Source organism: Xenopus laevis, chromosome 1L (assembly GCF_017654675.1).
Source record: "Xenopus laevis strain J_2021 chromosome 1L, Xenopus_laevis_v10.1, whole genome shotgun sequence".
NCBI classification, from domain to species: domain Eukaryota; kingdom Metazoa; phylum Chordata; class Amphibia; order Anura; family Pipidae; genus Xenopus; species Xenopus laevis.
In genome coordinates this window covers 128812844-128840365 of record NC_054371.1, presented here as the reverse complement: position 1 = coordinate 128840365, position 27522 = coordinate 128812844, and the positions used below count along the sequence as shown (strand labels likewise).

The window sequence follows — 27522 nt, the reverse complement described above, 5'->3', positions numbered from 1 at the left end:
TTCTTGAGTCATAACATCCAAAAATGTTTTATTTTGTATAAAACTGTATAAAACAGCAGAACAGTGTTTGCCGTATTATGTGCATTCATGTACTACAGAAACCTCAAACATAACTGTTTACAAGGCAATCTTGTGTTTGTTTTATGGCACATTCCTTATATTGTGGTTTTTGCTTTGCATTTTGGTTATAATTTAAAAGCCAACAACAAAACTCAGTTTTGCTTGTTAAGCACTAAAGAGTACTGTGAGATTTATATGCCAAATAATGATAATGCTAACGGCATCTTGATTGCTGGAAAATTACGGAAAATCATTGAATAAGGCCATTTGTCCAACACACTGGAAATGCCCTGCAGCTTCAATAATACTAATAACAGTGATTGTTAAAGCACTGCGTATCTTGACAGCGCTATATAAATAAATGATGATGATATATACATATAAACTGACATTAATTCATTAAAAACCAAATAATAATATGAATGTGAACACGCTAAGAAAAGACGGGTGCTATCCTGTATATCAAGCAGAACAACTCTTTTAGTTCTGTAATAGCGCAAAAAATAAAGCAGGCCCCATATATATATATATATATATATATATATATATATATATATATATATATATATATATATATATATATATATATATATATATATATATACATACTTCAAAAGGATGTGTGCTGTTTAGCTTTGTAAACAATTTAAAACAATATTAGATCATTATATTTATGTATTAGGAAACCAAATATAGCTTTATGTTATTATTGTAAGGTTACCATGTTAATGTTTGCCTGGACAGCATCTTAGATAGATGAGGGTGGGGGGCCGGTGAGAGCTCTGATCCAACTGGCACAGGAGAACAGGTTTTTTTTCCTATTGAAACACATCTCAGAGTAAATTCTACTGTGAATTCACAAAGAATTACAAAAACCACAAGTTTTGCTGAGAAACTGCCCTGGCGAAAAAGTTCCCTTGTCCCTAACCATAACCAAAAGTATGAACAGAAATGTTATTGCTTATATTACTTCTATATGTTGAGATTAAGGGTTATTTATCAAAGGTTGAATTTTAGAGCTTTATGAGCTTTTTTTAGACTTCAAATGAACTTAAATGAACTTGAATGAACTCAAAACTCGAATGATTTATAATTTAAGAAAAAACTTGAAAGCAACAAACTCAAATCTGTGTAGTCGGGGTAAAAAACTCAAATTGATTGAGTTTTCAGTGGAAAAAAAACTCGAATCACAGGAACTGAACGAGTTTTGAGTGAAACCCACCAAAAAAAACTTCAAGGGACCTTTGCTATTGACTTCTACATGACCTCAACAGGTTTAGATGGTATTTTTGAATTCAAGCTATTTCTAGCTTCTGGGTATAATAAATCTCTAAAAATATGAGTTTTTTTCATCCAAAAGATACATTTTTGAATGAAAAATACCCTCGAAAACTCGAAAGAAGTGGCCTCTGGTGCGGTGATCCTCTTAATGGGAAAAAGGTCCACCGCTATCTGTTTAAAATGTCCTCTAATCATGTCCACTCACAAGCATCTTTTTTCCCCAGAGAGAACAACCCCAAACATAACAATCTACCGTCAAAATTTGTTTGTTGCATTTTTGTTAATTATAATTGTAATCTTCCATAAAGTACTGCTACTGGCTAGTAAATGAATTAAGCAACCATTGTTAATATTTATCATCTACTTTAGGCAACAGTTATATTTTGCATTTTAATCTGTATACATTAATATGACATAGGATACATTCTTGTACCAGTGTGTTTATAGACTAAGGGGCAAATTTACTACAGGGCGTATCTTCGCCTCTGAAGGCTCTGCCACACACTTTGTGCAACTTTATCAGACATTAATTTGCAGCGCATCCGCTTATTCATCAAAATGCAGGGTTACGACGACTGCTGGCAAAGTGGCACCAGCAAGCATTTCATAGCGAACTTTCGCTAGTGTTAGTTTCTGCCTAGTGAAACTTTGTCAACACACTTAGGACAATTTGAATAGGGTGGATACATGTAATTTATGTCATTATTAGTGATGTTGATGAAATTGCTTTTAGTGGCCACTTATTATTAAAAATGTCCAAGGAAGCAAACTAAAGACAATAGATCTTCTATTGTTCTAGATGTGAGCCCACCCTAAAACAAATGTGGCATGACCTTCAAATGGTTAAAAAAATGTAAATATATATATTTAACAGTTACAATTTTTAAACATTCATACTTTCATACTTATATCATGGATCAATAGCAGATTTGGCCCAAGGGAATTGCAATCTTTCTTCTTTTGGCTAGAAAATTAAAGCAACACTAAAATCCATTAGCCTTCGTAGAGAAGAGGGCACAACAGTGGTTATATGGCATTTTAACTTTTGTGCCAGATAATGCAAAACAAAAAAATACTTGTTACAGAACTAAAAATGGAGGGTAAAGCTTTCTACACAAAGTCAGCATGGAGCTTCTTTTAAAGATGACACAATGTTAAATTTGACATCTATTGATCTGACTGTATCTACAGTACAAAAGCCTGTTAAAAGTGCAAACATCTTGGATGTAGAACTGCTCCCCTTGACTTCCTCATCTGCATGATGCACTCTCCAACATGGTGCATAGGCAAGTGAAATTGCAATATGAGTGCTGACATAGTCTGTCCAACATGACAACAATGCCTATATGGTCATACAGTAAAAGTGCCCAAACAAATATGGGAGTCTATGTCCTGCTTAAAACTGCTTTTATCTCTATACTTTGGAGTAGTTCGCCATTGTTTCAGCTGTACAGTGCCCAGCACTCTCAGTTAAATAGACAGGCCTAAAGGTGGTCATAAACTATAAGATCCTCTCGGTTGGTTCCCAGTATGCCCACCAACACATGGCGATATCGGGTTAATCTGATCATTTTGCCATAGGGCCAAAAAAATCAGATTATAATGATGGCAATGGGCAACGACAGGTTGTATCAACTAGCCGATCAGGGAGACCCATCGGAAGACAATAGATCTTCTATTGTTCTAGATGTGAGCCCACCCTAAAACAAATGTGGCATGACCTTCAAATGGTTAAAAAAATGTAAATATATATATTTAACAGTTACAATTTTTAAATATTCATACTTTAAAATATGAAAAAACGCCAGCATTTTGTCTTTTTTATGACTTTTCTGCATACAGGATATGATGTAACTGACAAAAGATTGAGGAGGATGTAGCTTCATCTTATCAGTTTGCCAGGTATAACCCGGTAAAGCAGACTCTGGCAAAAGGGGTAACATACTAGAAAATTCACACTCTGAATTTGCAGAGAAATTATTGTTTGCCTGAAGGAAAATTTGCCTAATAAAAGGGTGTAAAATTTTGTTAGGGCTGAGTTATTTTGCTTTCAAATTGTCCTCTACGCCTGTTAGTAAATAGGCGATGTCCGCACGGATTGTCTTTCTGGCAAATTTTTGCAAGCGACGGCCACTTCACCCTTTAGTAAATTTGCCCGTATGCGTAGGCCAATGTATGAGGCCAAAATCAACCCTATAATTTTGGAGGCATAGATATAGGAATTCTGTATGCATAAATACAATAACTGCACTGGTTGTTTTAATGTGTATTGATTACAACTTTACCACTTTCATTCCCACATCTTTTTCCACTGAAATAAACAATGTGACATGGGACTGGTGATGAGCATTCCTTTTAGGTCATTGTGTTTCTACAAGGATAGCATTCTATGCCCCAAAACAGAAGAAATAACGCAAATGTACAATAAAAATTCTGCTAATTTGTATAACTAGATTAGGTGAAATAGAAGATGATTTCATTGAACCAGTCTTAATATTACAGGAAAAAGTGAGAGGTAAAATATAGCACCCTATTCCTCATATGCAATCACAAGTCCAGACAAAAAAGGTCCCTGTTCCATACTTCATAATGGTCTGCTAAGAATGGCTTTTGCTTCCTTATTCTATTGCAAGGTGACACTTGACTGAAGCTGCCAAAGAAGCTTTGCTTGATCAGTTATTCACAAGTTAAGTTAACTAAAGAAGCTTCAGTTATGGAGGAACGGAGACGGAGATCCCAAAGACACAGCATGGAACATGTTTTGTTTTTAATATTCACTCTCTCCCACTACGTCTCTTTGTTTAACCTGGCTCCTGCACTCACTCGCAACTCGCCTTGAAGAGGAAGAAGGAGGAAAAAGGAAAACACATTACCGATCCAAACGAAGCTCAAGGGGCCATTGCGGAAAGTGGTGGCGTAAGAGGTATAAGCCCCATTGGATTTAAAATAAGCAAAGGACAATGTTTGAGTATATTTCATACCCATAGCTCATGCAATAAAACTTTGATTAGACCAGAAGAATTTTTTTTCCTATAGAAAAGGGCCAGTGGTATTGGCTCAATACACAGAAATGATGCCAAAGGAAATGGAGCAGGAAGAAAAACAAACAACAATTCGGGGGTTTATTTCCATATTAAACAGTGGTTCAGAGCTCCAGGGAATCTCATTTCACAGGAATCAATGCCCAGATAATCTAGGAACTAGAGGGATGCTGACAGCCATACAAAATCTACAGAGGCAGGATGGCTGAAATCTATTCTAAATGGCATTTTTTTTTAAAAAAATGTGTTTAAAGTAAAACTGCAAGGAGTTTGTGTCTCAAAGTCATTTTCTTCCCTTGGTGATTAGGACTCCAACAGTGAACAAGTCCTGTTTTATAATAACATTTATTGGCTATCCAGTAATTTTGTCCATATTTTCCCTATGTTACGCGCACAATTACTTGAAATCTTAAAAAAAAGGGGATTCTTACAGATCCTTTTTACATGTAAAGGGAAAGCTATTTAGATATTGTGTTTCTTCTTTTGTACAACACTGACAATTAGTTGGAATTTCAACTGTGCTGCCATGCATCGTCCACAACTTAAACCTGTGTCTATGCAATTCTACATGACTGGTGCACGTGGAGCAGAATAAAAATACAAATTCAAATTACTGTATATAAATATATATATATATATATATATATATATATATATATATATATATATGCTAAGAAGCTATACAAACTCCAAAATTAATCATCATGACTTGTAATAAGTACTCTAACAAATGTTATTTTACTGATGATGATGTTGATCCCATTGGGTATAACAAAATTGCATGGTAATAAATGACATTATTCAGCTCTGAATAAAGGTAAATGTTTCTATGAGAAAAGCAGAACTTTTGTAAAGAAAGATTCATTGTCCAAGTTTGAACTTGGAAAAAAGAAAACCGTATTATTAATTTGATATTGTTGGCTTCTGAAGCGGAGTTTAAACTAAATAATTAATGTTTTATTCCAATACCATGAAAAATGCATAGTGGAATTTACTGCAAAAGCAACAACAATCGAAAAAAATTATAACCTTCAGAAATTAATAGTGTAGGCCACATTTTTATATAATGGATCAATAGCAGATTTGGCCCAAGGGAATTGCAATCTTTCTTCTTTTGGCTAGAAAATTAAAGCAACACTAAAAGCCATTAGCCTTCGTAGATAAGAGGGCACAACAGTGGTTATATGGCATTTTAACTTTTGTGCCAGATAATGTAAAACAAAAAAATACTTGTTACAGAACTAAAAATGGAGGGTAAAGCTTTCTACACAAAGTCAGCATGGAGCTTCTTTCAAAGATGACACAATGTTAAATTTGACATCTATTGATCTGACTGTATCTACAGTACAAAAGCCTGTTAAAAGTGCAAACATCTTGGATGTAGAACTGCTCCCCTTGACTTCCTCATCTGCATGATGCACTCTCCAACATGGTGCATAGGCAAGTGAAATTGCAATATGAGTGTTGACATAGTCTGTCCAACATGACAACAATGCCTATATGGTCATACAGTAAAAGTGCCCAAACAAATATGGGAGTGTATGTCCTGCTTAAAACTGCTTTTATCTTTATACTTTGGAGTAGTTCGCCATTGTTTCAGCTGCACAGTGCCCAGCACTCTCAGTTAAATAGACAGGCCTAAAGGTGGTCATAAACTATAAGATCCTCTCGTTTGGTTCCCAGTATGCCCACCAACACATGGCGATATCGGGTTAATCTGATCATTTGGCCATAGGGCCAAAAAATCAGATTATAATGATGGCAATGGGCAACGACGGGTTGTAGGACCGCATCAACTAGCCGATCAGGGAGACCCATCGGAAGCCTCCATACACAAGCAGACAAGCTTCCGAATCGGTCTAAAGGACCAATATCCCCATCTTTAATCTGCTGGTGTATGGCCACCTTAGGAACGGTTCATCTAAATTGGAAAAAAATTGTTTTTGAAATGTCATTCTGCTGGAAACCGGTGCTTGCTGATTGCAATCATTTGCTGAAAAATCAAGTGAGATTAGAAACTCACTCATTTCTTCATCAATTGATTGACCAACCATGAGATCTAAACTGCTAGCTATAAGTAGTAGTAATAGAAGTAGTAGTAGTGACCAATGTCTGTGCTTACATTATTGTCTATTAGAAGAAAAATACTTTAAAAGTGATGTAAAATATTATAAGATATAATAAGATAAAAGGTTTAGTTCCTATAAATGTAAATACAGTGATGCCTGCAGACATTTTCATCTTCATACTAAAGTTTTTGTTGTTCAGTGTACAGCACTAAAACTAAACTTAAATATGCCTAGCTATGGTTGGCTATATGTGTATAGAATATGTGTATAGAATATTCCTAATATTTCCACAAGCAGTTAGATGATCAGAGATTAAGCCCTTACTTTTCCCCAGTAGAATAAGAACATTAACACAATCTTATCAGCTGTAGAACAAGTCTGCATTCATACACTTATTAAACCATGGCAAAACAAACCCACACTGGCTCTGTGCCATGGCTCCCAAACGTTCTCTTGGACATAACATTTTACAATTTTCTTACACATGGTTTTATAAATGACCCTTTCTCTGGCTCCTCAAACTAAATAAATAATCAATCTTGCAGGCTCCTAATCTTTCCAAAATGTTATCCACCTCTGCTTTGAGCACACAATGGTCTTTGTCCTTGAAACATGTGGTGACTCCTGTTAAGAGCAAGCTGAATACCAGATCTTTGGATCCCACAACAATTTTGTTATTACAGGCAAAAATCAAAGGACTTATTTGCTTTTTCCCCCTGTATTCAAAGTGAAATGTTATTCTTATTTCTCAAACTAGTCACAAAATCTGCAATAAAGTCAAAGTTATGCTCCTACCTGGCACACACCACTGATGCACATATCCAGTGATTCGGTGTAACATCGGGTACCATCGAGAACTTTGGGTGCCAGTTCCACAACAAGAGCTGTACCCTTTGCTTGACACTTTAAGGAGCATGGGTTCTCTGGGTCATTGTGAACTGGAAGCCACTCACGATACTGCCCCTGATACTTGACATCATTATGAGCAGAGCACTGTTGAGCACGAAAATCTCCTGATTCTGCTGGACAATCCTTAGACAGAAAGTTAAAATGTTAAAAAATGATTGCTATTGTGACTATAACCAAAAGAAAGAAATCACTTAAAACACTTAATACACGCTACATCATATCAGCTGAAGGACCATTGTTTCTTCAAGAGGTGAAGACACTTTGCAGAGTTGATAATAAAATGCAAGAATGGATACAAGGAGAATATTTTGTTTTAAATGTGGCTTTTAGATGGTTCAAACATACATGGCTTTGAGAAGGTTCAAAGAAATAAGTATATAGATACACAAAAATCCATATTAAGTATCTCCATCTTTATAATAGGGGGTACATTATTCACTAGAATGTTCACCACTATGATATGATAAAAATATCCAACCTTTCTACAACTTCTGCACCAATGTGGCAGCAGGGTGAGGGATATGAAATGTATATTTTATTTTTAAACTGCTACCAGTCAATCCCAGGGTTAAGCATGATCCCAGTGTGATTTCAGCTATAGTACTTTTAATAGCCGAAGCATGTTACAGAAGTATATGAAAACTAACATTCTTACAGATGGTGAAGTCAGTGAATTTTATTATTGTCCTAATGACAACTTGCTAGCCTGGGCTAGCTATGCTGGATCAGTTATACACAAAAAATCAACCTTAGGATCACAGTTTGTAGATGATTTGGGGAAAACCGCTATATATTTTTATTTTGGAACAACCAACCTACTGGATCCCAATCAGTATTAGTGGCTAACTCCCTTTACACAACAACTCGCACTCCAATGATCAGTTAAAGGCGAAGTGCATAGGGCAGCTCTTTAATGTGATAAAGGAAGGTGGGCCTGGGGCACATCTTGTAAACAGAGCCTCTGACATAAATTTAGTATTTGTGAGTCATTAAGGAACATTATGTTGGAATAATATATTTGTCACAATAACCATGAAGAAGTAACCACAGTGTCTCCAAAGATGGTTACATTTGTTCACTTAGTCATGTATTAACTCATATTACTGTTTTTTATTATTAAGGGATACAATAATCTGTCATAAGAAGGAATTATTAAATGGTAGCAACTGAGAAAGCATATGGCAATTTATAACAACAAAATAATATATTGGAAAGATACATTAGAGGCGTAGGTGTCATCTTTAATACAATTCACTTATCTATCTTTGTGTGCTTCTGTGAAACAAATTAATGTATACAATGTTGTTGGTTCTGACAATGAGTCATTGCACCTCAGAATTTGCAGTGTTTTTGGCACCTGGAGACCCCCCAGGCTTTCAGTATTTCTGTACATGGACACAGGTGGATTAATGAGTGAATGATTCATTATGACACATGGACCCATGGTAATGGCATTCAGCTGTGTCTGTGCGAGTACATCCTGAAAACCTGCGCTCTTTGGGGATTCCAGAGGACTGGAGTTGAAGAAATCTGCACTAAAAACACTCTGAACGGAGCTTATTTGGCTTCTTAGAGGGAATACAACACTAACAATTTGCACCTTAAGCAAACTCATAAAGTTTCACAATCCATATAAAAATATTTATTCTTTAAAGCAATGGAAACATACAAATGGAACCATTTCACACTGAGGCAGAATGACCTTTACTGGATTGGATCTGTCAACCTGATCTCCATGAGTAACAAACAGACTAGGGTTTACCAAGGGACCTGAGGCTTAAAGATCATTTTGCTGTTCATTCCTGAAATATGCCATTTGAAGTCTCAGCGAAAAGTTAGGGGGTAGCAAATTATCAGAAGTATTTTAATATAATCATTCTTGGCATATTAATAACAGACAATAGTTTTCATATTTGCAAAATGGCATACGGCAGGCATCAAGCATGAAATGCATTACCCGATAAAAAAAATCAAATAAATTACTCTCACTTAAAGGAGAACTAAAGCTTAATTAAAGAAGTAGACTAGAAATGTTTTACATTATGTTTTGGGTTTTTATACCAGCACAAGGCAACCACAGCCCTTTAGCAGTAAAGATATGTGTCTCCAAATATACACCATTAACTCCCTATTTTCTTTTCTGCTGATTCACTGCACATGCTCTGTGCTGCTGCCAGTCACTGAGATTAGGGACCAACTCAAAATATTCTGTTTATTCAGAATAGAAACGTCATAATATAAGGCTGATTAGTAATTAAAAATAAATACAGATAATTACTACATGGAAGCACAGAAACCAGTGCAACTAGCATCAGAATGTAACAATCAGCCCTGTAGTATCAGAGTATATTACTGAAAAACCTAATTTTCTGCTTGATAATTTACAATGACCACTAACTTAGCTTCTCAACAGCTGCTCAGAGCACACTGAGCATGTGAGTGTCACAGACACTTTCCAAGATGGTGACCTCCTCTAACAAGTTTGAAGTCCTGGATCATTGCTGCTATTGACAAGCTGAAACTCTAGGCTGCTGCAACAAGTTCAGTAAATAAAATATGGCATTTTTAGCCATAACCATTTTTAGGGTTTAGTTCTCCTTTAAGATAAGTATATGGCTGCTGCAGAAACAGAGCACATTTACCAAAATCAATTACATCTACCTCACCGATATCTAATAATAGTGACTTTTATTTTCTCTGTATGTGGAATTGTTTGTTTTAAAAGTGTGGGGGATAAAGTAGTGATTTTCAGAGATTATGAATATCCGAGAAGGTCTAAGATTTATTATGCTTAAAATACATCTATTTGCTCGTATAAAACAGAAGTGGAGAAGTAATTCTTTCAATGCAGAGGCTAGAACTGTTGAATTGTCCTCAAAGTTTTTGTAAAAAGACACTTATTTGTGCAGTAGTTTTGTAGAGATTGTAGTTCTCCTATGCACAGGACATGTTTCCAAACATTCCCTATGGCTAATATAAATATTAAAATTGTCATGTGTTTATTAGGATAAATAGTCTTAGAAACTGGATCGATCATGGAATGAGATGAGCATTATACATTCAGTTGACCAAGAAGTTTGTCAAAAATGCAGAATGATGTACTGACATTTTAAGTGAAAAATAAAACTTACCACATTACTGCAGGTTCTGTACCTAATATTGCGACCTTCACAGCTTCTGCACAAGAAAGAAAAACTTTTTAAGGAAGGTATTGTTATATTTTCATGGCTATTAGGCTGTACACTAAAAGTGGCACATCACTATGGATAAAAAATTCAATTTAAAGTTTTTCCAAAACCTTATGCAAAGGAACAAAGAACAGAAGCTTTAAGTGTTCTGTAAAGCAGAAATCCAGAAGTGAAACTGAAAGATGTACACTATTATATTCCATGATAACCCATCTATTGCTTGCACAAATCTTTTTACCACTTTTGTTTTGAACTGCCAGTGGTAATGACTATGTTTAAACATATAAAAATAAGCCTCCTTATTAAATAGGCAGACCCAACAGGAACAACTTTCAGTTACATGCTGATGCAGTCCCCACCTGATGTCATTTTTGAAAACTTTCTAATAGATATCTGGCCAATCAAAAAACATATACACCATTACACACAGACCATTGTCGGTCCACCTGACTTGTGACCAGTCATATGCCAAATGTGCCGAATTGGTGCACAGTTTTGTTTTTAAAAAAAACAAACTTTCTACTGATATCAGAAACCACAAAACAGAGTTTTTATTAGACTACAGTTATGGGTTCCCACAACATTTTTTTACTAGTCCAATTTTTAGTCAACTTTTATTGACATCATCAAACAAAATATACCTTCGTAATCTTACCAAAAATTGTCTTGCTTTCTCGTTTTAAAATCAGAAAAAACATTTCCTGCAGTAAAGTCACATTATATGAAAGGAATCTCATTTCAGAAACAACTAAACTGCATCATAAAATATATTATTGTTGGTGTCTCTGTGCATTCCACATATGAGTATATATGTATTGTATATATACTGCACTGCTGGTAAATCCTTATCTAATTAAAAAGAGAAAGAAACAGGGCTAGCCGGCACTCAAAGTAATCCACAGGGCCACAAAAATAAAGTAAAAAATTATATTTATTAGTAGAAGTTAAAAATTATACATCTCCATGAGTGCTGGATAGCCCTGTTTTTTTCTGTTTGTACGTATTGGTTTGCCAGTCCCTGAAGCTGAGGGTCTGGGGCTGATGCACCTGGACCACTGGCTGTACTTTCTTAGCTCTTTATATTTATATTGAAGTACCTTATTTCTTTTTCTAGTTAAAAAGAGACACAAAGTAGCTTTCCTAGTTTCCCATTCAATGCCTTTGGTGTAGTACAGACGTGACTAGCCATCTCAAGACACTGAAAATAGAATGCTACCATGTTATCTAAAGATAAAGCTTACATTTTAAGGCATACTTTGAAAGCCCTAAGCCAAAGCATCTTCTCACTGCAAGTTCAATTACAGGATAACAGAGAAGAGCTTGAGAAATGAATTTGTGCTGCTCTACAGGGAGCAACACAAGTGCAAATGTGAAGTTTGGCACACCTTCTATTTCTTCTTAACTTGTGACATGTATTTTTTTTCTCCACCGCACCTTAAGCGCAAAGAGCTTTATCTCAGTTGATTTTGAAATCTCATAAGTCAACTGTTCAAGTTTAAAAATTAGCTTGCCAAAAATAACAAAAGCAGCCTACATGAAATCTATCAAACTGGATCTTCTGACAATGATACATGAATACTTTCTACTTGAAAAAAGGCACCGGATAAGAGAACAAATTCCCCACGCAGCTGGAATTCTGGTTTCAAGCCACAGTTGCAAGCACACTGTATACTAGACTAATATTAGATTAGGGTACTCATAAGCAACATAAAAGAAATAAACATGCTTTTATTAGGTGTAGCTGTAGCACACAGTGGGTTTTGGTTTTCAAAATGACTCCTTTACAACAACTAAGGAAACAGGAAGGATTAGATGCAGTATTTCAATGGGCTCTGAGTCGCTTTGAAAATATCTTTTTATGGTTATGGGAGTATTCAGGATAACTTCTCTCTGACATATACACCTAGCCTGTTTTGTCATACCACTTGTAGTGTAACCATACTCTGACACGATGACTATGAGATTTTTTTTTATCCAGAAACCCATTATGCAGAGAGCTCCAAATTACAGTAAGGGCATCTCCCATTTTATCCAAAAAAATAAAATCAAAATTTTTTTTAAAAGTTTTCTCTGTAATAATAAAACAGTACCTTGTACTTGATCCAAATGAAGATATAATTAATCCTTAATGGAGACCAAACCAGCCTATTGGTTTTATTTAATGTTTACATGATTTTCTAATAGACAAGGTATGAAGATCCAAATTACAGAAAGATCCGTTATCTGGAAAACCCCAGTTCCCAAGCATTCTGAATAACAGGTCCCATACCTGTACTAAAATTATGACATCATCAGTAAAGACAGTTGTTCTTTTGGAGGTCATATAAATGCCCATTAAGGGTTCTATCTGGCATGTGGGTCTTAAGCTGGCCATAGACGCAAAGATCCGATTGTACGAATCGTGGATTCGTACGATTTTCGGACCATGTGTGGAGAGTCCCGACATTTTTCGTCCGTCGGAGATCGGTCGTTTGCTTGATCGAACAGGTTAGAAAATTTCTGTCGCCTGCCGATAATATCTCTGCGTGTATTGCCGATCGTACGATTTTCAGTGGGAGACTGTCACTAGTGTTGTCAGACATAAGTATCGTACGATTGCTGTCAGGGGCAGAACATTGGGTGATCTGTTCTTATTTGATCGGAATGGTAAAGACTTTGATCTGAATGGTTAGTGGAGGGTCGGGAGATGGGAAAGTCCGATCGTACGTTGAATCGTACGATCGGATCTTTGCGTCTATGGCCAGCTTTAGGCTGGAGAGCCTAAATGTATTATATGCAGTGGACCCTGACTGCATTGACAACACATTCCTTGGTTCCCTGACTCACTAATAAACCAGAAACCATCTGCAGAAGGCAGCAGGATTGGCATACAGATATTCTTAAAGACACTTGTAAGTAATTCGGGGTACATGATGCTGGAGGAGTATCACTTTATTAACAAAAGTCCTTGAAAATGTTTAGAACGAATATATGACAAAACAATCAAAAAATTATTAAAATTACCAGCTTATTGCTAATTGTGTACATTTAGTTAGATAATAACCCAGAACAATGGTAAAGCAAACCAGCACAATATCCCAATCATTGTTGTAAATGAAGTACAGTATAGTATTATAAGACCTTATATATGTATGCACACTTACAACATTGGACTGGGGTGTCCCGGGTCTACCAAAAAACCTTCGACCTCTAGCCCACTTTCCAAAAAATTTTCCTCCATTGCTCACTCTACTCACTCACCACTTTAACCTCACTTTTAACACCCGCTTCCAGCCCATTCGGCAACTACCTGCTCCAAACAATCAGTTTTGCACAAAACAAACAAACACAAAAGCAAGGAATACAAATAATATATGGTACTGATATAATCTTTCCCATTTCTCTTTGTTTCTCACCAATTACATATGGTGCTTCCAGGAGAACTAAAGAAAAAATTAAACTTGAATAAAATATGTCACCAGAAAGCTTAACTAAAATCAGAAGAACATTATTTTGTTCATTTTGTTTTTGTTCTTTGTTATTTTGTTCATAAATCCCATACATGATAAATATGGACCCCATTAAATTAGTGCTCCTCTATGATCTACTTGTAAAAGGGCAGTTGTCTAGTAAAAATGAAGAGAACTATCTTTCATGGAAAATTAGTACATTGAATATGAATGAAAAATGCAATAATACAGGGTTCCTGATGAAAGACTTCTGTGTACTCTATTTCTGTTCCGCACCACAAAAACAACCTTTGGCAACAAAGTCTCCATTTGTGACACAAGCATACCTTTCCTGAATATTTTGGTGCCAGCATGGAATGTTGCTGTCTGCCTTTTGAATTTGAAAAAAGAATATGTAGGAAAGCTATGAATATTTATTGACAAGCTGCAGCCTGTACTTTTACTATTAAATAAAAAAAAGACCAACAAACTAATTGAAATATTATGTTTGAAATAAGTTCAATGATTGTGTAGAAACATTGAAATCCAGCCTGACAACTGCTCCTTATCAGTTTTAGCAGGGGGTATATACGATTTTAGATTAAACAACGTCTAGTTTGGGCAAAAAATATTCTTTTTTTTTTTTCAAAAGAAAAAGAATGACAACAGAATGATACAGATGTGACAATTCTTGTGTACTGAATGGGATGCACTGAGAATTATCCTCCAATTCATACTTGAATGTTAAATAAGTAATATATATATATATTATGTATCTGTATGTGTATATATATATATATATATATATATATATATATATATATATATATATATATATATATATATATACATATAGATAGACAGATAGACAGACAGACAGACAGACAGATAGACAGACAGATAGATATTAGATAGATAGATAAATTGTGCAAGAGTGTAAAAATGAATATGAAGAAAGAACGCACCTGCTGAATCCAAGGTCCTGCATTCACGCATACCATGGAATCAATATTTGTTCTATGAGTCTGGCGGAAACACTCTTTAGAGCCTACAGTTACTCCTACAGGAGACATTTACAGTTTTTTGTTGGGCCAAGCCTTCCAAATAACATTACCATATGTGGCTACCTGTTAAAATACTCGGGCGTAACTTGCCAAGCATCTCACCCTCAGATATATAAATGCAAATACTTCTGTAAAATGTAAAACCTTCATTTTACTTCAGTATTTTTGAGTTTTAACCCTGTACTTTATGTGAACTAAAAAAATGGAAAAACATAAAAAAGGCAAATAAAATGTGGAAGTAAGAAAAAGGAAGGAGGACACTAATGCATTCCCAAATATATATTCTGCACAGAGGGTCATAAAGATCCCCCAGTTTAATAGAACGATTTTCAGCCAACTGGATGCTTATGCACATGGCAAGGTTCCCTAGCAGTAATGTACAGCTGCACAAGAGCTGTCCTGCAAATGACTGCTGTATTTTTGTCAGACCTTTTTCTTCTACCTTGGACAGAATAACTCCCACACACACACACATTCACCAATAAATCTTTTAAGTATTTTAAGATATGATTTGGCAGGATGACATTCATTTTTACACTTTTCAACCATACACGCCCTCAGCTTCACCCTGTACTGAAGTTAATGTAGGATTTCCTCTAGGAAGCAAACCATGGTGGATTTTGACCTTTGAGCTTGCTCACTAAAACATCTGCAGACAGGGATTTCTCATTTGCTTTAATGCTTTTTTTTTATTAACATCCCTTTGCCATGTTCCTTTTAATGGTACATTTCATTTTGTTCTTTGCAAGTCCTTGAAATACAGAGTAACCGCTTAGCTTTTACACTTTTTCCCTCCTGTAAAAGAATGGAGTTCCTGCTTCTATCCATAAAACACAGAAATCGAAGTGCTGCAGGTTTCCTTCCTCCGTTTTGTTAGGCTTGGTAAATCATTTTAGAGCTAACGTTGCTGTAGATCACTGCAAAATTCTGGTTACTGCAGACTATTTGACTTCCATGCTATAAAAATCAACCGGACTTAAGGACACACCATAATTACATCATTGTGTGAGTACAGTAATTTTAATGTCAGCTACCATACGAGTTATGTTTCCAACACTAGACTGCAAAAATTACAGTAGGAAAATGAGACCTATGGGTTTCATATGTCTGTCTGCTTTATGGCTTCTAGCCTATATCTGTCCAGTTTGTTAAAATCATGTTCTATTCAACATTGTTCAATGGTAAGTTAAACTTTTACTGGTGGTAAAATGTTGACTGTGGGAATAAAACTTTATGCTGCTGCCAGAGACACTCAACATAAGCATAAGCATTATTTAATGCCAAAAACACTGATGGTATAACTCAGTTTACAATTCCTTTGTAAGTTGAAAATTGGGATAAGTTATTTTTAAATGTAAAATAATCACTTATGGAAACTGAATAAATATTAAGCATGTTTTTATTTGGTGCAGTAACGGACAGCTGGTGAATCCTACTTGCTTGAAATAATATATGCAATGTGTGGGACTATACATGAATTTGCCTAAACCACTACTGGGAATTGTATGACAATGGCATCACTGTGCCCTGTGTGACTATACAAATTGTTGGATTGATAAGGAATGCTGAAAAGGCACTGCAAAACATTTAAAGTAACATTACTGGGAAAAGCATTGGCTCCATCCTATGCCTAAGACTAAACAGATTGTCATAAAGTACATACAGAGCATTTTACCAGTTGGCAAATACTCAAGTTGCCAACTTATATTGGTAAATATGTCCCTTAACTCATGACACTTAAGTATCATTAAATGGTACCCTTCATAGTGATAAACTTGTTGAAAGGCAGAAATATATCTGACATGCCATACAGTTAGTGTTAGATGAAAACTTTGATTTACTTTAATTTACTATTATTACTTATCTGTTTATGTAGGCCCTCTCCTATTCAATTCCCATCTCTCGTTCAAACCACTGCATGGTTGCTAGGGTAAATAAGAGCCTGAAATGTCCACAATGGAAAGCTGCTGAACAAAAAGCTGAATAACTGAAAAAAACATAACAAATGAAAAAAGACCAATTGCTAACTGTCTCAGAATATCAATGTCAACATCACACTAAAAGATAATTTAAAGGTGACCTACTTTAATTAGACCATGGATCTTTTTGGGACATCATAGATAACAAGCATTTGACTAGTTTCAAGCATCCCAATCCTTCCCTTTGCACATCTCACTCATGTGGCCAAAGCAGCATCTTAAATTAACCAAATGGTGATCAATACATTCTTATATAAAAGTCTTTTCAATTAATTAGATTTTATTTTGTGTACGCTTTTTTTCTAGAAGAACCAAAAAGTCTTGAGATGTGTCAGTTGATGCTATACCACTGCAAATAAAATGCCATATGAAGAGACAGACTTAACAAATGTAGTGTATTATCACTTCTTCCCTGCAGAACATATTTGTTTAGAACCTTTGTGCATTTGGAGTAAGAAAATGCATCTCCTAGACATTAATATCTAATTTAGATGCATCTAATCACTGCATTCATTTATAGTGTATTTCAAAACTGTCAACAGGGTAAAATAGCCCTTTCTATTCCAAAACATTACATGGCAACTGTGGAATGTCAACAGAAGCTTAAAGTCTTCCACACATCTTTGGAAATCTCCCCCACAGAATCTTCTCATTGATTGCTGATTTGCTGAGATTAACATCTTCACTTACCACAAGGCAACAAGAGGCAAATCCAGGCTGCCCAAATAGAGTCAAAAGGCTGTGTAAGGCTCAAAGTACATCGGTTCTGCAGATTAAACCTATCCCTGTTTTTGTAGCCACAAAAGCTTAGCACTTTAGAACGAGAGAACATGTCTGCACATCCAAGGGAAACAATTCTTGACAGTTCAAGAAATGTGATACTAATCAGAGAACTGGCAAATAAGGCCTGGAAGCTTACTCATTTTCATATTCCATTCATACCATAGAGGTGTTTAGGATTAAGATCATCCTTTTAGGCACTGTAGCTTTTATTACTCTTTTTCCACATTGTGAAAAATATTTTTCTAATATTTCCCCAGGAAATGATTCATCAAAAAGTACAATACAGCCATTTATTCTTTCTTTTTCCTTCTCTTTCTTTTTTTCTATCGCTTTCTGGATGGTTAAAAATATGTTAATCAAAATATGTTAACCATTTTAAAAATGTAAATAAAATGACTCTTTTTCAGATCAGGTGTCTGTGTCTTTTAGGGTTGTTTCTTTTCACTTCATAGACCAACTCCAGAGCCTCCCCTCCAGAAATACTAGAAAATATACACAAGGAGAAGACATCTAGGCAATAAAGGCAATTAGGACACTGGTGCTCAGCTTCTTTCTATAATGACTTAATGTCCCCTGGGAAATCCCACCTGCTGTGTTCCCATGAGAATGCCACAGCTGATACGCGCTCATTTAGCTACAATACTACTTCAATCACTGTGGGCCCCTGCAGAATATTTAAAAGAGATTCTTCTGGTAAGGCTTTTCAAAGTCTTTCTTGTTAGGTTTAAGCAGCCCTATCTCTAAACATCTTGGACCACTGCATCCCCCCCTGGTGCTGTTGCTAACAATAAGCTTCCTATATGCAAAGTGCAAATGTAGAAGGTTGTTTTGCTGGTCATAATTTATAAAACATGCTTGATTTATATCACAGTGAATTTCCAAAATGAAACACAACTATGCTTTTCAGTTACCTCTGGAAAATGTAAACGGGTATCGTTTCTTCATTTTGACATTTAATTAACATAATGAATAAATGATTCTGAACTACCCTTTTTTTGTCGCCATCTAAAGGTTCCATGTAATGACCATGTAGACTTTTGAGTTGTCACATTTTGCATTGATCTAATTTACCCACCCACTGATTAATAGGTGACCTGGCGACTTTGCTTAATTAAGTGTTCAATGCCTTTTGACTATAGACAGAAATTGGTTAATTTATCACGTACCCAGAAAAACTCTGAGGCATTTGTGTCAAGCTGAAAACTGAATGGGGTTTCCTCCACAAAGCCATGAACATGACTTTCTTACTTGCTACATAAAGAAAACACTGTGAAAAGTTAATTCTGCAAATAGATACCCAGTATTTTTTTAAACATTTGTATTACTGTGGAATAATTTAGCAAACAATACAAACTACAAACATTCCAATACTGTTATGTCTAACAGGAAAACAAACTGACAATGCCTGTGGGCTGTGAGCTTAGCCAGCTCATAGCAAGTGCACCACAGGATGTCCTGCTCCCTGACACTGTGGAGAACTGAAAAGTAACTGCACAACCTTTGGATTAAACATCCCATCAGCATGAAGATATCCAGATCCCTGGGTAGAGATGTCGCGAACTGTTCGCCGGCGAACTTGTTCGCGCGAACATCGGGTGTTCGCACTCGCCGGAAGTTCGCGAACGTCGCGCGACGTTCGCCATTTTGGGTTCGCCATTGTTGGCGCTTTTTTTTGCCCTCTCACCCCAGACCAGCAGGTACATGGCAGCCAATCAGGAAGCTCTCCCCTGGACCACTCCCCTTCCCTATAAAAACCGAAGCCCTGCAGCGTTTTTCACTCTGCCTGTGTGTGCTGAAGAGATAGTGTAGGGAGAGAGCTGCTGCCTGTTAGTGATTTCAGGGACAGTTGAAAGTTTGCTGGCTAGTAATCGTTTTGATACTGCTCTGTTATTGGAGGGACAGAAGTCTGCAGGGGTTTGAGGGACATTTTAGCTTAGGTAGCTTTGCTGGCTAGTAATCTACCTTCTACTGCAGTGCTCTGTATGTAGCTGCAGTGGGCAGCTGTCCTGCTTCTGATCTCATCTGCTGACTGCTGCAATAACAGTAGTCCTTGTAAGGACTGCTTTTATTTATTTTTTTGTTGTTTTACTACTACTACTACTACTACTACTATAAGAGCCCAGTGCTATTAGTCTAGCAGTGTTGGGGAGTGGGACTGGTGTGCTAATCTGCTGCTCCTAGTAGTTCAGCAGCACCAACTTTAATTTTTTTTTTTTAATATTCATTTTTTTTTTATTTTACTTTTTTTTATTTTACTACCGCTGTAGTAGTGTATAAGTTGACCTTTTAGGCATTATTTGCCCTGTAGGCATTATTTGCACACTGTTTTCTTCAACCCGCCATCGAGCTGTGTGACCTTGTTCCCATTCTGTCTAAATATCCATAATATTACCGTCTCCAGAAAAAACACCGGAGTCACTTTTTTCAAGCAGCCATAATATATTTTACGTAATCCGTATCCACCGCTGTAGTAGTGTATACGTTGGCCTTGTAGGCATTATTTGCACACTGTTTTCTTCAACCCGCCATCGAGCTGTGTGACCTTGTTCCCATTCTGTCTAAATATCCATAATATTACCGTCTCCAGAAAAAACACCGGAGTCACTTTTTTCAAGCAGCCATAATATATTTTACGTAATCCGTATCCACCGCTGTAGTAGTGTATACGTTGGCCTTGTAGGCATTATTTGCACACTGTTTTCTTCAACCCGCCATCGAGCTGTGTGACCTTGTTCCCATTCTGTCTAAATATCCATAATATTACCGTCTCCAGAAAAAACACCGGAGTCACTTTTTTCAAGCAGCCATAATATATTTTACGTAATCCGTATCCACCGCTGTAGTAGTGTATACGTTGGCCTTGTAGGCATTATTTGCACACTGTTTTCTTCAACCCGCCATCGAGCTGTGTGACCTTGTTCCCATTCTGTCTAAATATCCATAATATTACCGTCTCCAGAAAAAACACCGGAGTCACTTTTTTCAAGCAGCCATAATATATTTTACGTAATCCGTATCCACCGCTGTAGTAGTGTATACGTTGGCCTTGTAGGCATTATTTGCACACTGTTTTCTTCAACCCGCCATCGAGCTGTGTGACCTTGTTCCCATTCTGTCTAAATATCCATAATATTACCGTCTCCAGAAAAAACACCGGAGTCACTTTTTTCAAGCAGCCATAATATATTTTACGTAATCCGTATCCACCGCTGTAGTAGTGTATACGTTGGCCTTGTAGGCATTATTTGCACACTGTTTTCTTCAACCCGCCATCGAGCTGTGTGACCTTGTTCCCATTCTGTCTAAATATCCATAATATTACCGTCTCCAGAAAAAACACCGGAGTCACTTTTTTCAAGCAGCCATAATATATTTTACGTAATCCGTATCCACCGCTGTAGTAGTGTATACGTTGGCCTTGTAGGCATTATTTGCACACTGTTTTCTTCAACCCGCCATCGAGCTGTGTGACCTTGTTCCCATTCTGTCTAAATATCCATAATATTACCGTCTCCAGAAAAAACACCGGAGTCACTTTTTTCAAGCAGCCATAATATATTTTACGTAATCCGTATCCACCGCTGTAGTAGTGTATACATAGTTACATAGTTACATAGTTACATAGTTAAATTGGGTTGAAAAAAGACAAAGTCCATCAAGTTCAACCCCTCCAAATGAAAACCCAGCATCCATACACACACCCATCCCTACTTTTAATTAAAATTCTATATACCCATACCTATATTAACTATAGAGTTTAGTATCACAATAGCCTTTAATATTATGTCTGTCCAAAAAATCATCCAAGCCATTCTTAAAGGCATTAACTGAATCAGCCATCACAACATCACCCGGCAGTGCATTCCACAACCTCACTGTCCTGACTGTGAAGAACCCCCTACGTTGCTTCAAATGAAAGTTCTTTTCTTCTAGTCTAAAGGGGTGGCCTCTGGTACGGTGATCCACTTTATGGGTAAAAAGGTCCCCTGCCATTTGTCTATAATGTCCTCTAATGTACTTGGCCTTGTAGGCATTATTTGCACACTGTTTTCTTCAACCCGCCATCGAGCTGTGTGACCTTGTTCCCATTCTGTCTAAATATCCATAATATTACCGTCTCCAGAAAAAACACCGGAGTCACTTTTTTCAAGCAGCCATAATATATTTTACGTAATCCGTATCCACCGCTGTAGTAGTGTATACGTTGGCCTTGTAGGCATTATTTGCACACTGTTTTCTTCAACCCGCCATCGAGCTGTGTGACCTTGTTCCCATTCTGTCTAAATATCCATAATATTACCGTCTCCAGAAAAAACACCGGAGTCACTTTTTTCAAGCAGCCATAATATATTTTACGTAATCCGTATCCACCGCTGTAGTAGTGTATACGTTGGCCTTGTAGGCATTATTTGCACACTGTTTTCTTCAACCCGCCATCGAGCTGTGTGACCTTGTTCCCATTCTGTCTAAATATCCATAATATTACCGTCTCCAGAAAAAACACCGGAGTCACTTTTTTCAAGCAGCCATAATATATTTTACGTAATCCGTATCCACCGCTGTAGTAGTGTATACGTTGGCCTTGTAGGCATTATTTGCACACTGTTTTCTTCAACCCGCCATCGAGCTGTGTGACCTTGTTCCCATTCTGTCTAAATATCCATAATATTACCGTCTCCAGAAAAAACACCGGAGTCACTTTTTTCAAGCAGCCATAATATATTTTACGTAATCCGTATCCACCGCTGTAGTAGTGTATACGTTGGCCTTGTAGGCATTATTTGCACACTGTTTTCTTCAACCCGCCATCGAGCTGTGTGACCTTGTTCCCATTCTGTCTAAATATCCATAATATTACCGTCTCCAGAAAAAACACCGGAGTCACTTTTTCAAGCAGCCATAATATATTTTACGTAATCCGTATCCACCGCTGTAGTAGTGTATACGTTGGCCTTGTAGGCATTATTTGCACACTGTTTTCTTCAACCCGCCATCGAGCTGTGTGACCTTGTTCCCATTCTGTCTAAATATCCATAATATTACCGTCTCCAGAAAAAACACCGGAGTCACTTTTTTCAAGCAGCCATAATATATTTTACGTAATCCGTATCCACCGCTGTAGTAGTGTATACGTTGGCCTTGTAGGCATTATTTGCACACTGTTTTCTTCAACCCGCCATCGAGCTGTGTGACCTTGTTCCCATTCTGTCTAAATATCCATAATATTACCGTCTCCAGAAAAAACACCGGAGTCACTTTTTTCAAGCAGCCATAATATATTTTACGTAATCCGTATCCACCGCTGTAGTAGTGTATACGTTGGCCTTGTAGGCATTATTTGCACACTGTTTTCTTCAACCCGCCATCGAGCTGTGTGACCTTGTTCCCATTCTGTCTAAATATCCATAATATTACCGTCTCCAGAAAAAACACCGGAGTCACTTTTTTCAAGCAGCCATAATATATTTTACGTAATCCGTATCCACCGCTGTAGTAGTGTATACGTTGGCCTTGTAGGCATTATTTGCACACTGTTTTCTTCAACCCGCCATCGAGCTGTGTGAGCTTGTTCACATTTTGTCTAAATATTGATAATATTATCGTCTCTAGAAAAACCACTTGAGTTACTTTTTTTCAAGCAGCATTCATATATTTTACGTAATCCGTATCCACCGCTGTAGTAGTGTATACGTTGACCTTGTAGGCATTATTTGCACACTGTTTTCTTCAACCCGCCATCGAGCTGTGTGACCTTGTTCACATTTTGTCTAAATATTGATAATATTATCGTCTCTAGAAAAACCACTTGAGTTACTTTTTTTCAAGCAGCATTCATATATTTTACGTAATCCGTATCCACCGCTGTAGTAGTGTATACGTTGACCTTGTAGGCATTATTTGCACAGTGTTTTCTTCAACCCGCCATCGAGCTGTGTGACCTTGTTCACATTTTGTCTAAATATTGATAATATTATCGTCTCTAGAAAAACCACTTGAGTTACTTTTTTTCAAGCAGCATTCATATATTTTACGTAATCCGTATCCACCGCTGTAGTAGTGTATACGTTGACTTTGTAGGCATTATTTGCACAGTGTTTTCTTCAACCCGCCATCTAGCTGTGTGTATTATCGTTTCCAGAAAAACCAACTGAGTTTTTGTTGTTGTTGTTGTTTTTTTAAAAATAATGCCAGGCAAAGGCAGGCCGCCACGCAGAGGCCGTGCTAGGGGCCGTGCTGCTATGCAATCCTGTGGCCCTAGCAAATTGCCCAGTTTTAAAAAGCCAATGACCCTGAACTCCCAAAATGCTGAAGAGGTAGTTGACTGGCTTACACAGCACACCCCATCCTCTACCGTTTCTAACTTTACCACAACATCCTCCTCATCCTCCACTGCTATGGCCACCCCACGTAACACTTCCTCCACCACCGGTGCCCCTTCTTCACTGGGGTCAGAGGAGTTATTTTCCAATGAGTTTCTTGAACTGAGTAATGCGCAACCATTATTGCCAGAAGAAGATGAAGGAGATGAGGACCTTACACCAGATTTAATTCTGGCAGAGAACACGATAGAGATGGACATAATGAGTGATGAGGAGGAGGTCCCCGCTGCTGCTTCCTTCTGTGATGTGTCAGAAGAAATTGATGCATCTGAGGAGAATGATGATGAAGAGATTGATGTTTTGTGGGTGCCTAGTAGAAGAGAGCAAGAGGAGGGTAGTTCAGATGGAGAGACGGAGAGTCAGAGAGGCAGTAGGAGAATAAGACTTAGAAGAAGCAGGGAGGACAGCCCGCAGGGATCAGTAGGGCAACAACATGTATCGGCACCTGTGTTCAGCCGGCCAACGCACCCGCCATTGCCGCCAATACCGCAAACTCCGCCAACTTCTACTGTTACCGCCAGATCGCACACTTCCAAAAAGTCAGCAGTGTGGGATTTTTTTAATGTGTGTGCCTCTGACAAAAGCATTGTAATTTGCAATGAGTGCAGTCAGAAACTGAGCCTTGGTAAGCCCAACAGCCACATAGGTACAACTTCTATGCGAAGGCACATGAGCGGCAAGCACAAAGCACTTTGGGAGCAACACCTCAAAGGCAACAGGCAAACTAAAAGCCACACTCCTTCTGGTCCAGCATCTTACTGCTCTACCTCTGCTCTCCTTGACCCGTCTGAACCACCCTCCACTCCGCCTTCCACCTTGACCACCTGTTCCCATTCCCAGTCATCTGCCACCAGCCAAGTTTCTGTGAAGGCCATGTTTGAGCGTAAGAAGCCAATGTCTGACTGTCACCCCCTTGCCCGGCGTCTGACAGCTGGCTTGTCTGCACTCTTAGCCCGCCAGCTTTTACCATACCAGCTGGTGGACTCTGAGGCCTTCCGCAAATTTGTAGCAATTGGGACACCGCAGTGGAAGGTACCCAGCCGCAATTTTTTTTCTAAAAAGGGAATACCACACCTGTACCAACATGTGCAGAGCCAAGTTACCGCATCTCTGTCACTTAGTGTTGGGCCAAAGGTCCATATGACTACTGACGCATGGTCCTCCAAGTATGGTCAGGGCAGGTATGTCACCTACACTGCCCACTGGGTGAACTTGGTAATGGCTGGGAAGCAGGGAATGGGTAGCTCAACAACAACAGTGGAGTTGGTGTCACCGCCACGGATTGCACGCGGTTCTGCCACCACCTCTACTCCTCCATCGCTCTCTACCTCGTCTTCTTCTTCTTCTTACTCTGCTGCTGGGTCCTCCTTCTCCTCCTCCACACCTGTGCACCCCCAGCTCCCCCTAGGCTATTCGACGTGCCAGGTACGCCGTTGTCACGCTGTCTTGGGGATGACGTGCCTGGAAAGCAAAAACCATACCGGATCTGTACTCCTATCATCTCTGCAGTCACAGGCCGATCGGTGGCTGACCCCACACCAACTGCAGATCGGAAAAGTGGTGTGTGACAATGGAAGCAATCTGTTGGCAGCGTTGAGACTAGGCAATTTAACACATCTGCCCTGCATGGCACATGTGTTAAATTTAATAGTCCAACGTTTTGTCTCCAAGTACCCAGGATTCCAGGACGTTCTCACCCAGTCCAGAAAGGTGTCGGCCCATTTCAGACGTTCCTACACAGCCATGGCACGCCTTGCTGACATTCAGCAGCGCTACAACATGCCAGTCAGGCGTTTGATTTCTGACAGCCAGACTCGCTGGAATTCAACGCTCCTTATGTTGGAACGTCTGCTGCAACAACAAAGGGCCGTCAACGAGTACCTTTTTGAACTGGGTGGTAGGACTGGATCTGCACAGCTGGGGATTTTTTTCCCCCGTTACTGGGTGCTTATGCGCGATGCCTGCAGGCTCATGCGACCTTTTGAAGAGGTGACAAATATGGTCAGTCGCACCGAAGGCACCATCAGCGACCTAATACCCTTCGCTTTCTTCCTGGAGCGTGCCGTGCGACGAGTGACAGATGAGGCTGTAGACCAGCGTGACGAGGAGCTGGAAGCGCGCGATTTCTGGTCGGAATCACCAGAACGAACCCAGGCACCTGCTGCAACGCAGGGAGAGGTGCCAGAAGTGGAGTCAGAGGAGGAAGGTGGCTTTGTGGAGGAGGAGGAGGAGGACCAACAGGAGCAGGCTTCCCAGGGGGCTAGTGGTGACCTTTTGGGGACCCCTGGTCTTGTACGTGGCTGGGGGGAGGAGACCGTGGATGATGCAGTCCTTGATAATGAGGAAGCGGAGATGGATAGCTCTGCATCCAACCTTGTGAGAATGGGGTCTTTCATGCTGTCATGCCTGTTGAAGGACCCCCGTATCAAGAGGCTTAAGGAGAAGGACCTGTACTGGGTCGCAACGCTACTAGACCCTCGGTACAAGCATAAAGTGTCAGAAATGTTACCAACATACCACAAGTCCGAAAAGATGCGGCATTTACAAACCAGCCTGCAAAACATGTTGTACAATGCTTTTAAGGGTGATGTCACTTCAGGAACTCATCAACATTCCAGGGGCAGAGGTGCCAGTAATCCTGCCACGAGCACACCTGCAAGGACAAAGCCCTTTGGCCAGTCTGTAACGTCAGACATGCAAATGTTTTTCTGTCCAAGGCAGCGCCACAACCCTTCTGGATCCACCCTCAAAGAACGCCTCGACCGGCAGGTAGCGGACTACCTGGCGTTAACTGCAGATATCGACACTCTGAGGAGCGATGAACCCCTGGACTACTGGGTGCGCAGGCTTGATCTGTGGCCAGAGCTGTCACAATTTGCCATGAACCTCTTGTCTTGCCCAGCCTCAAGTGTGCTCTCAGAAAGGACCTTCAGTGCAGCAGGAGGGATTGTAACTGAGAAGAGAACTCGCCTAGGTCACAAAAGTGTCGATTACCTGACCTTTATTAAAATGAATGAGGGGTGGATCTCGGAGGGTTACTGCACGCCGGAAGACTTGTTCTGACTTCTATGCAGCTGTCCTTCTCTTCAAGCCTCATGACTCCACACACAGCTGTCCTTTAGCGTCCTCCTCCTCCCTCCGCCACCGTTACAAACTAGGGTGCAAACCCTACTGGTTTAATTTTTTCTGGCCTCTGTGCTTCAGTGGCTGCGACCAAAAAAATGCCTATTTTCTGCATTTATATGACATAATTTTTCTGGCCTCTGTGCTTCAGTGGCTGCAACCAAAAAAATTTATATTTTCAGCATTTATATGGCATAATTTTTCTGTCAACTGTGCT

General features: G+C 38.6%; 1 protein-coding gene across 1 annotated transcript in view; it reads right to left on the bottom strand.

The window, feature by feature from the left end:
- adamtsl1.2.L (ADAMTS like 1 gene 2 L homeolog) overlaps positions 1–27522 on the bottom strand; it is a 189656-nt gene that overhangs the window by 124327 nt on the left and 37807 nt on the right. The window contains exons 3-4 of the mRNA XM_041563588.1: positions 10492–10537; positions 7247–7483 (exon numbers count right to left, since the gene is read on the bottom strand). Of these exons, the coding sequence (XP_041419522.1) occupies positions 7247–7483; positions 10492–10537 (283 nt within the window). The remainder of the gene's footprint in view (positions 1–7246; positions 7484–10491; positions 10538–27522) is intronic.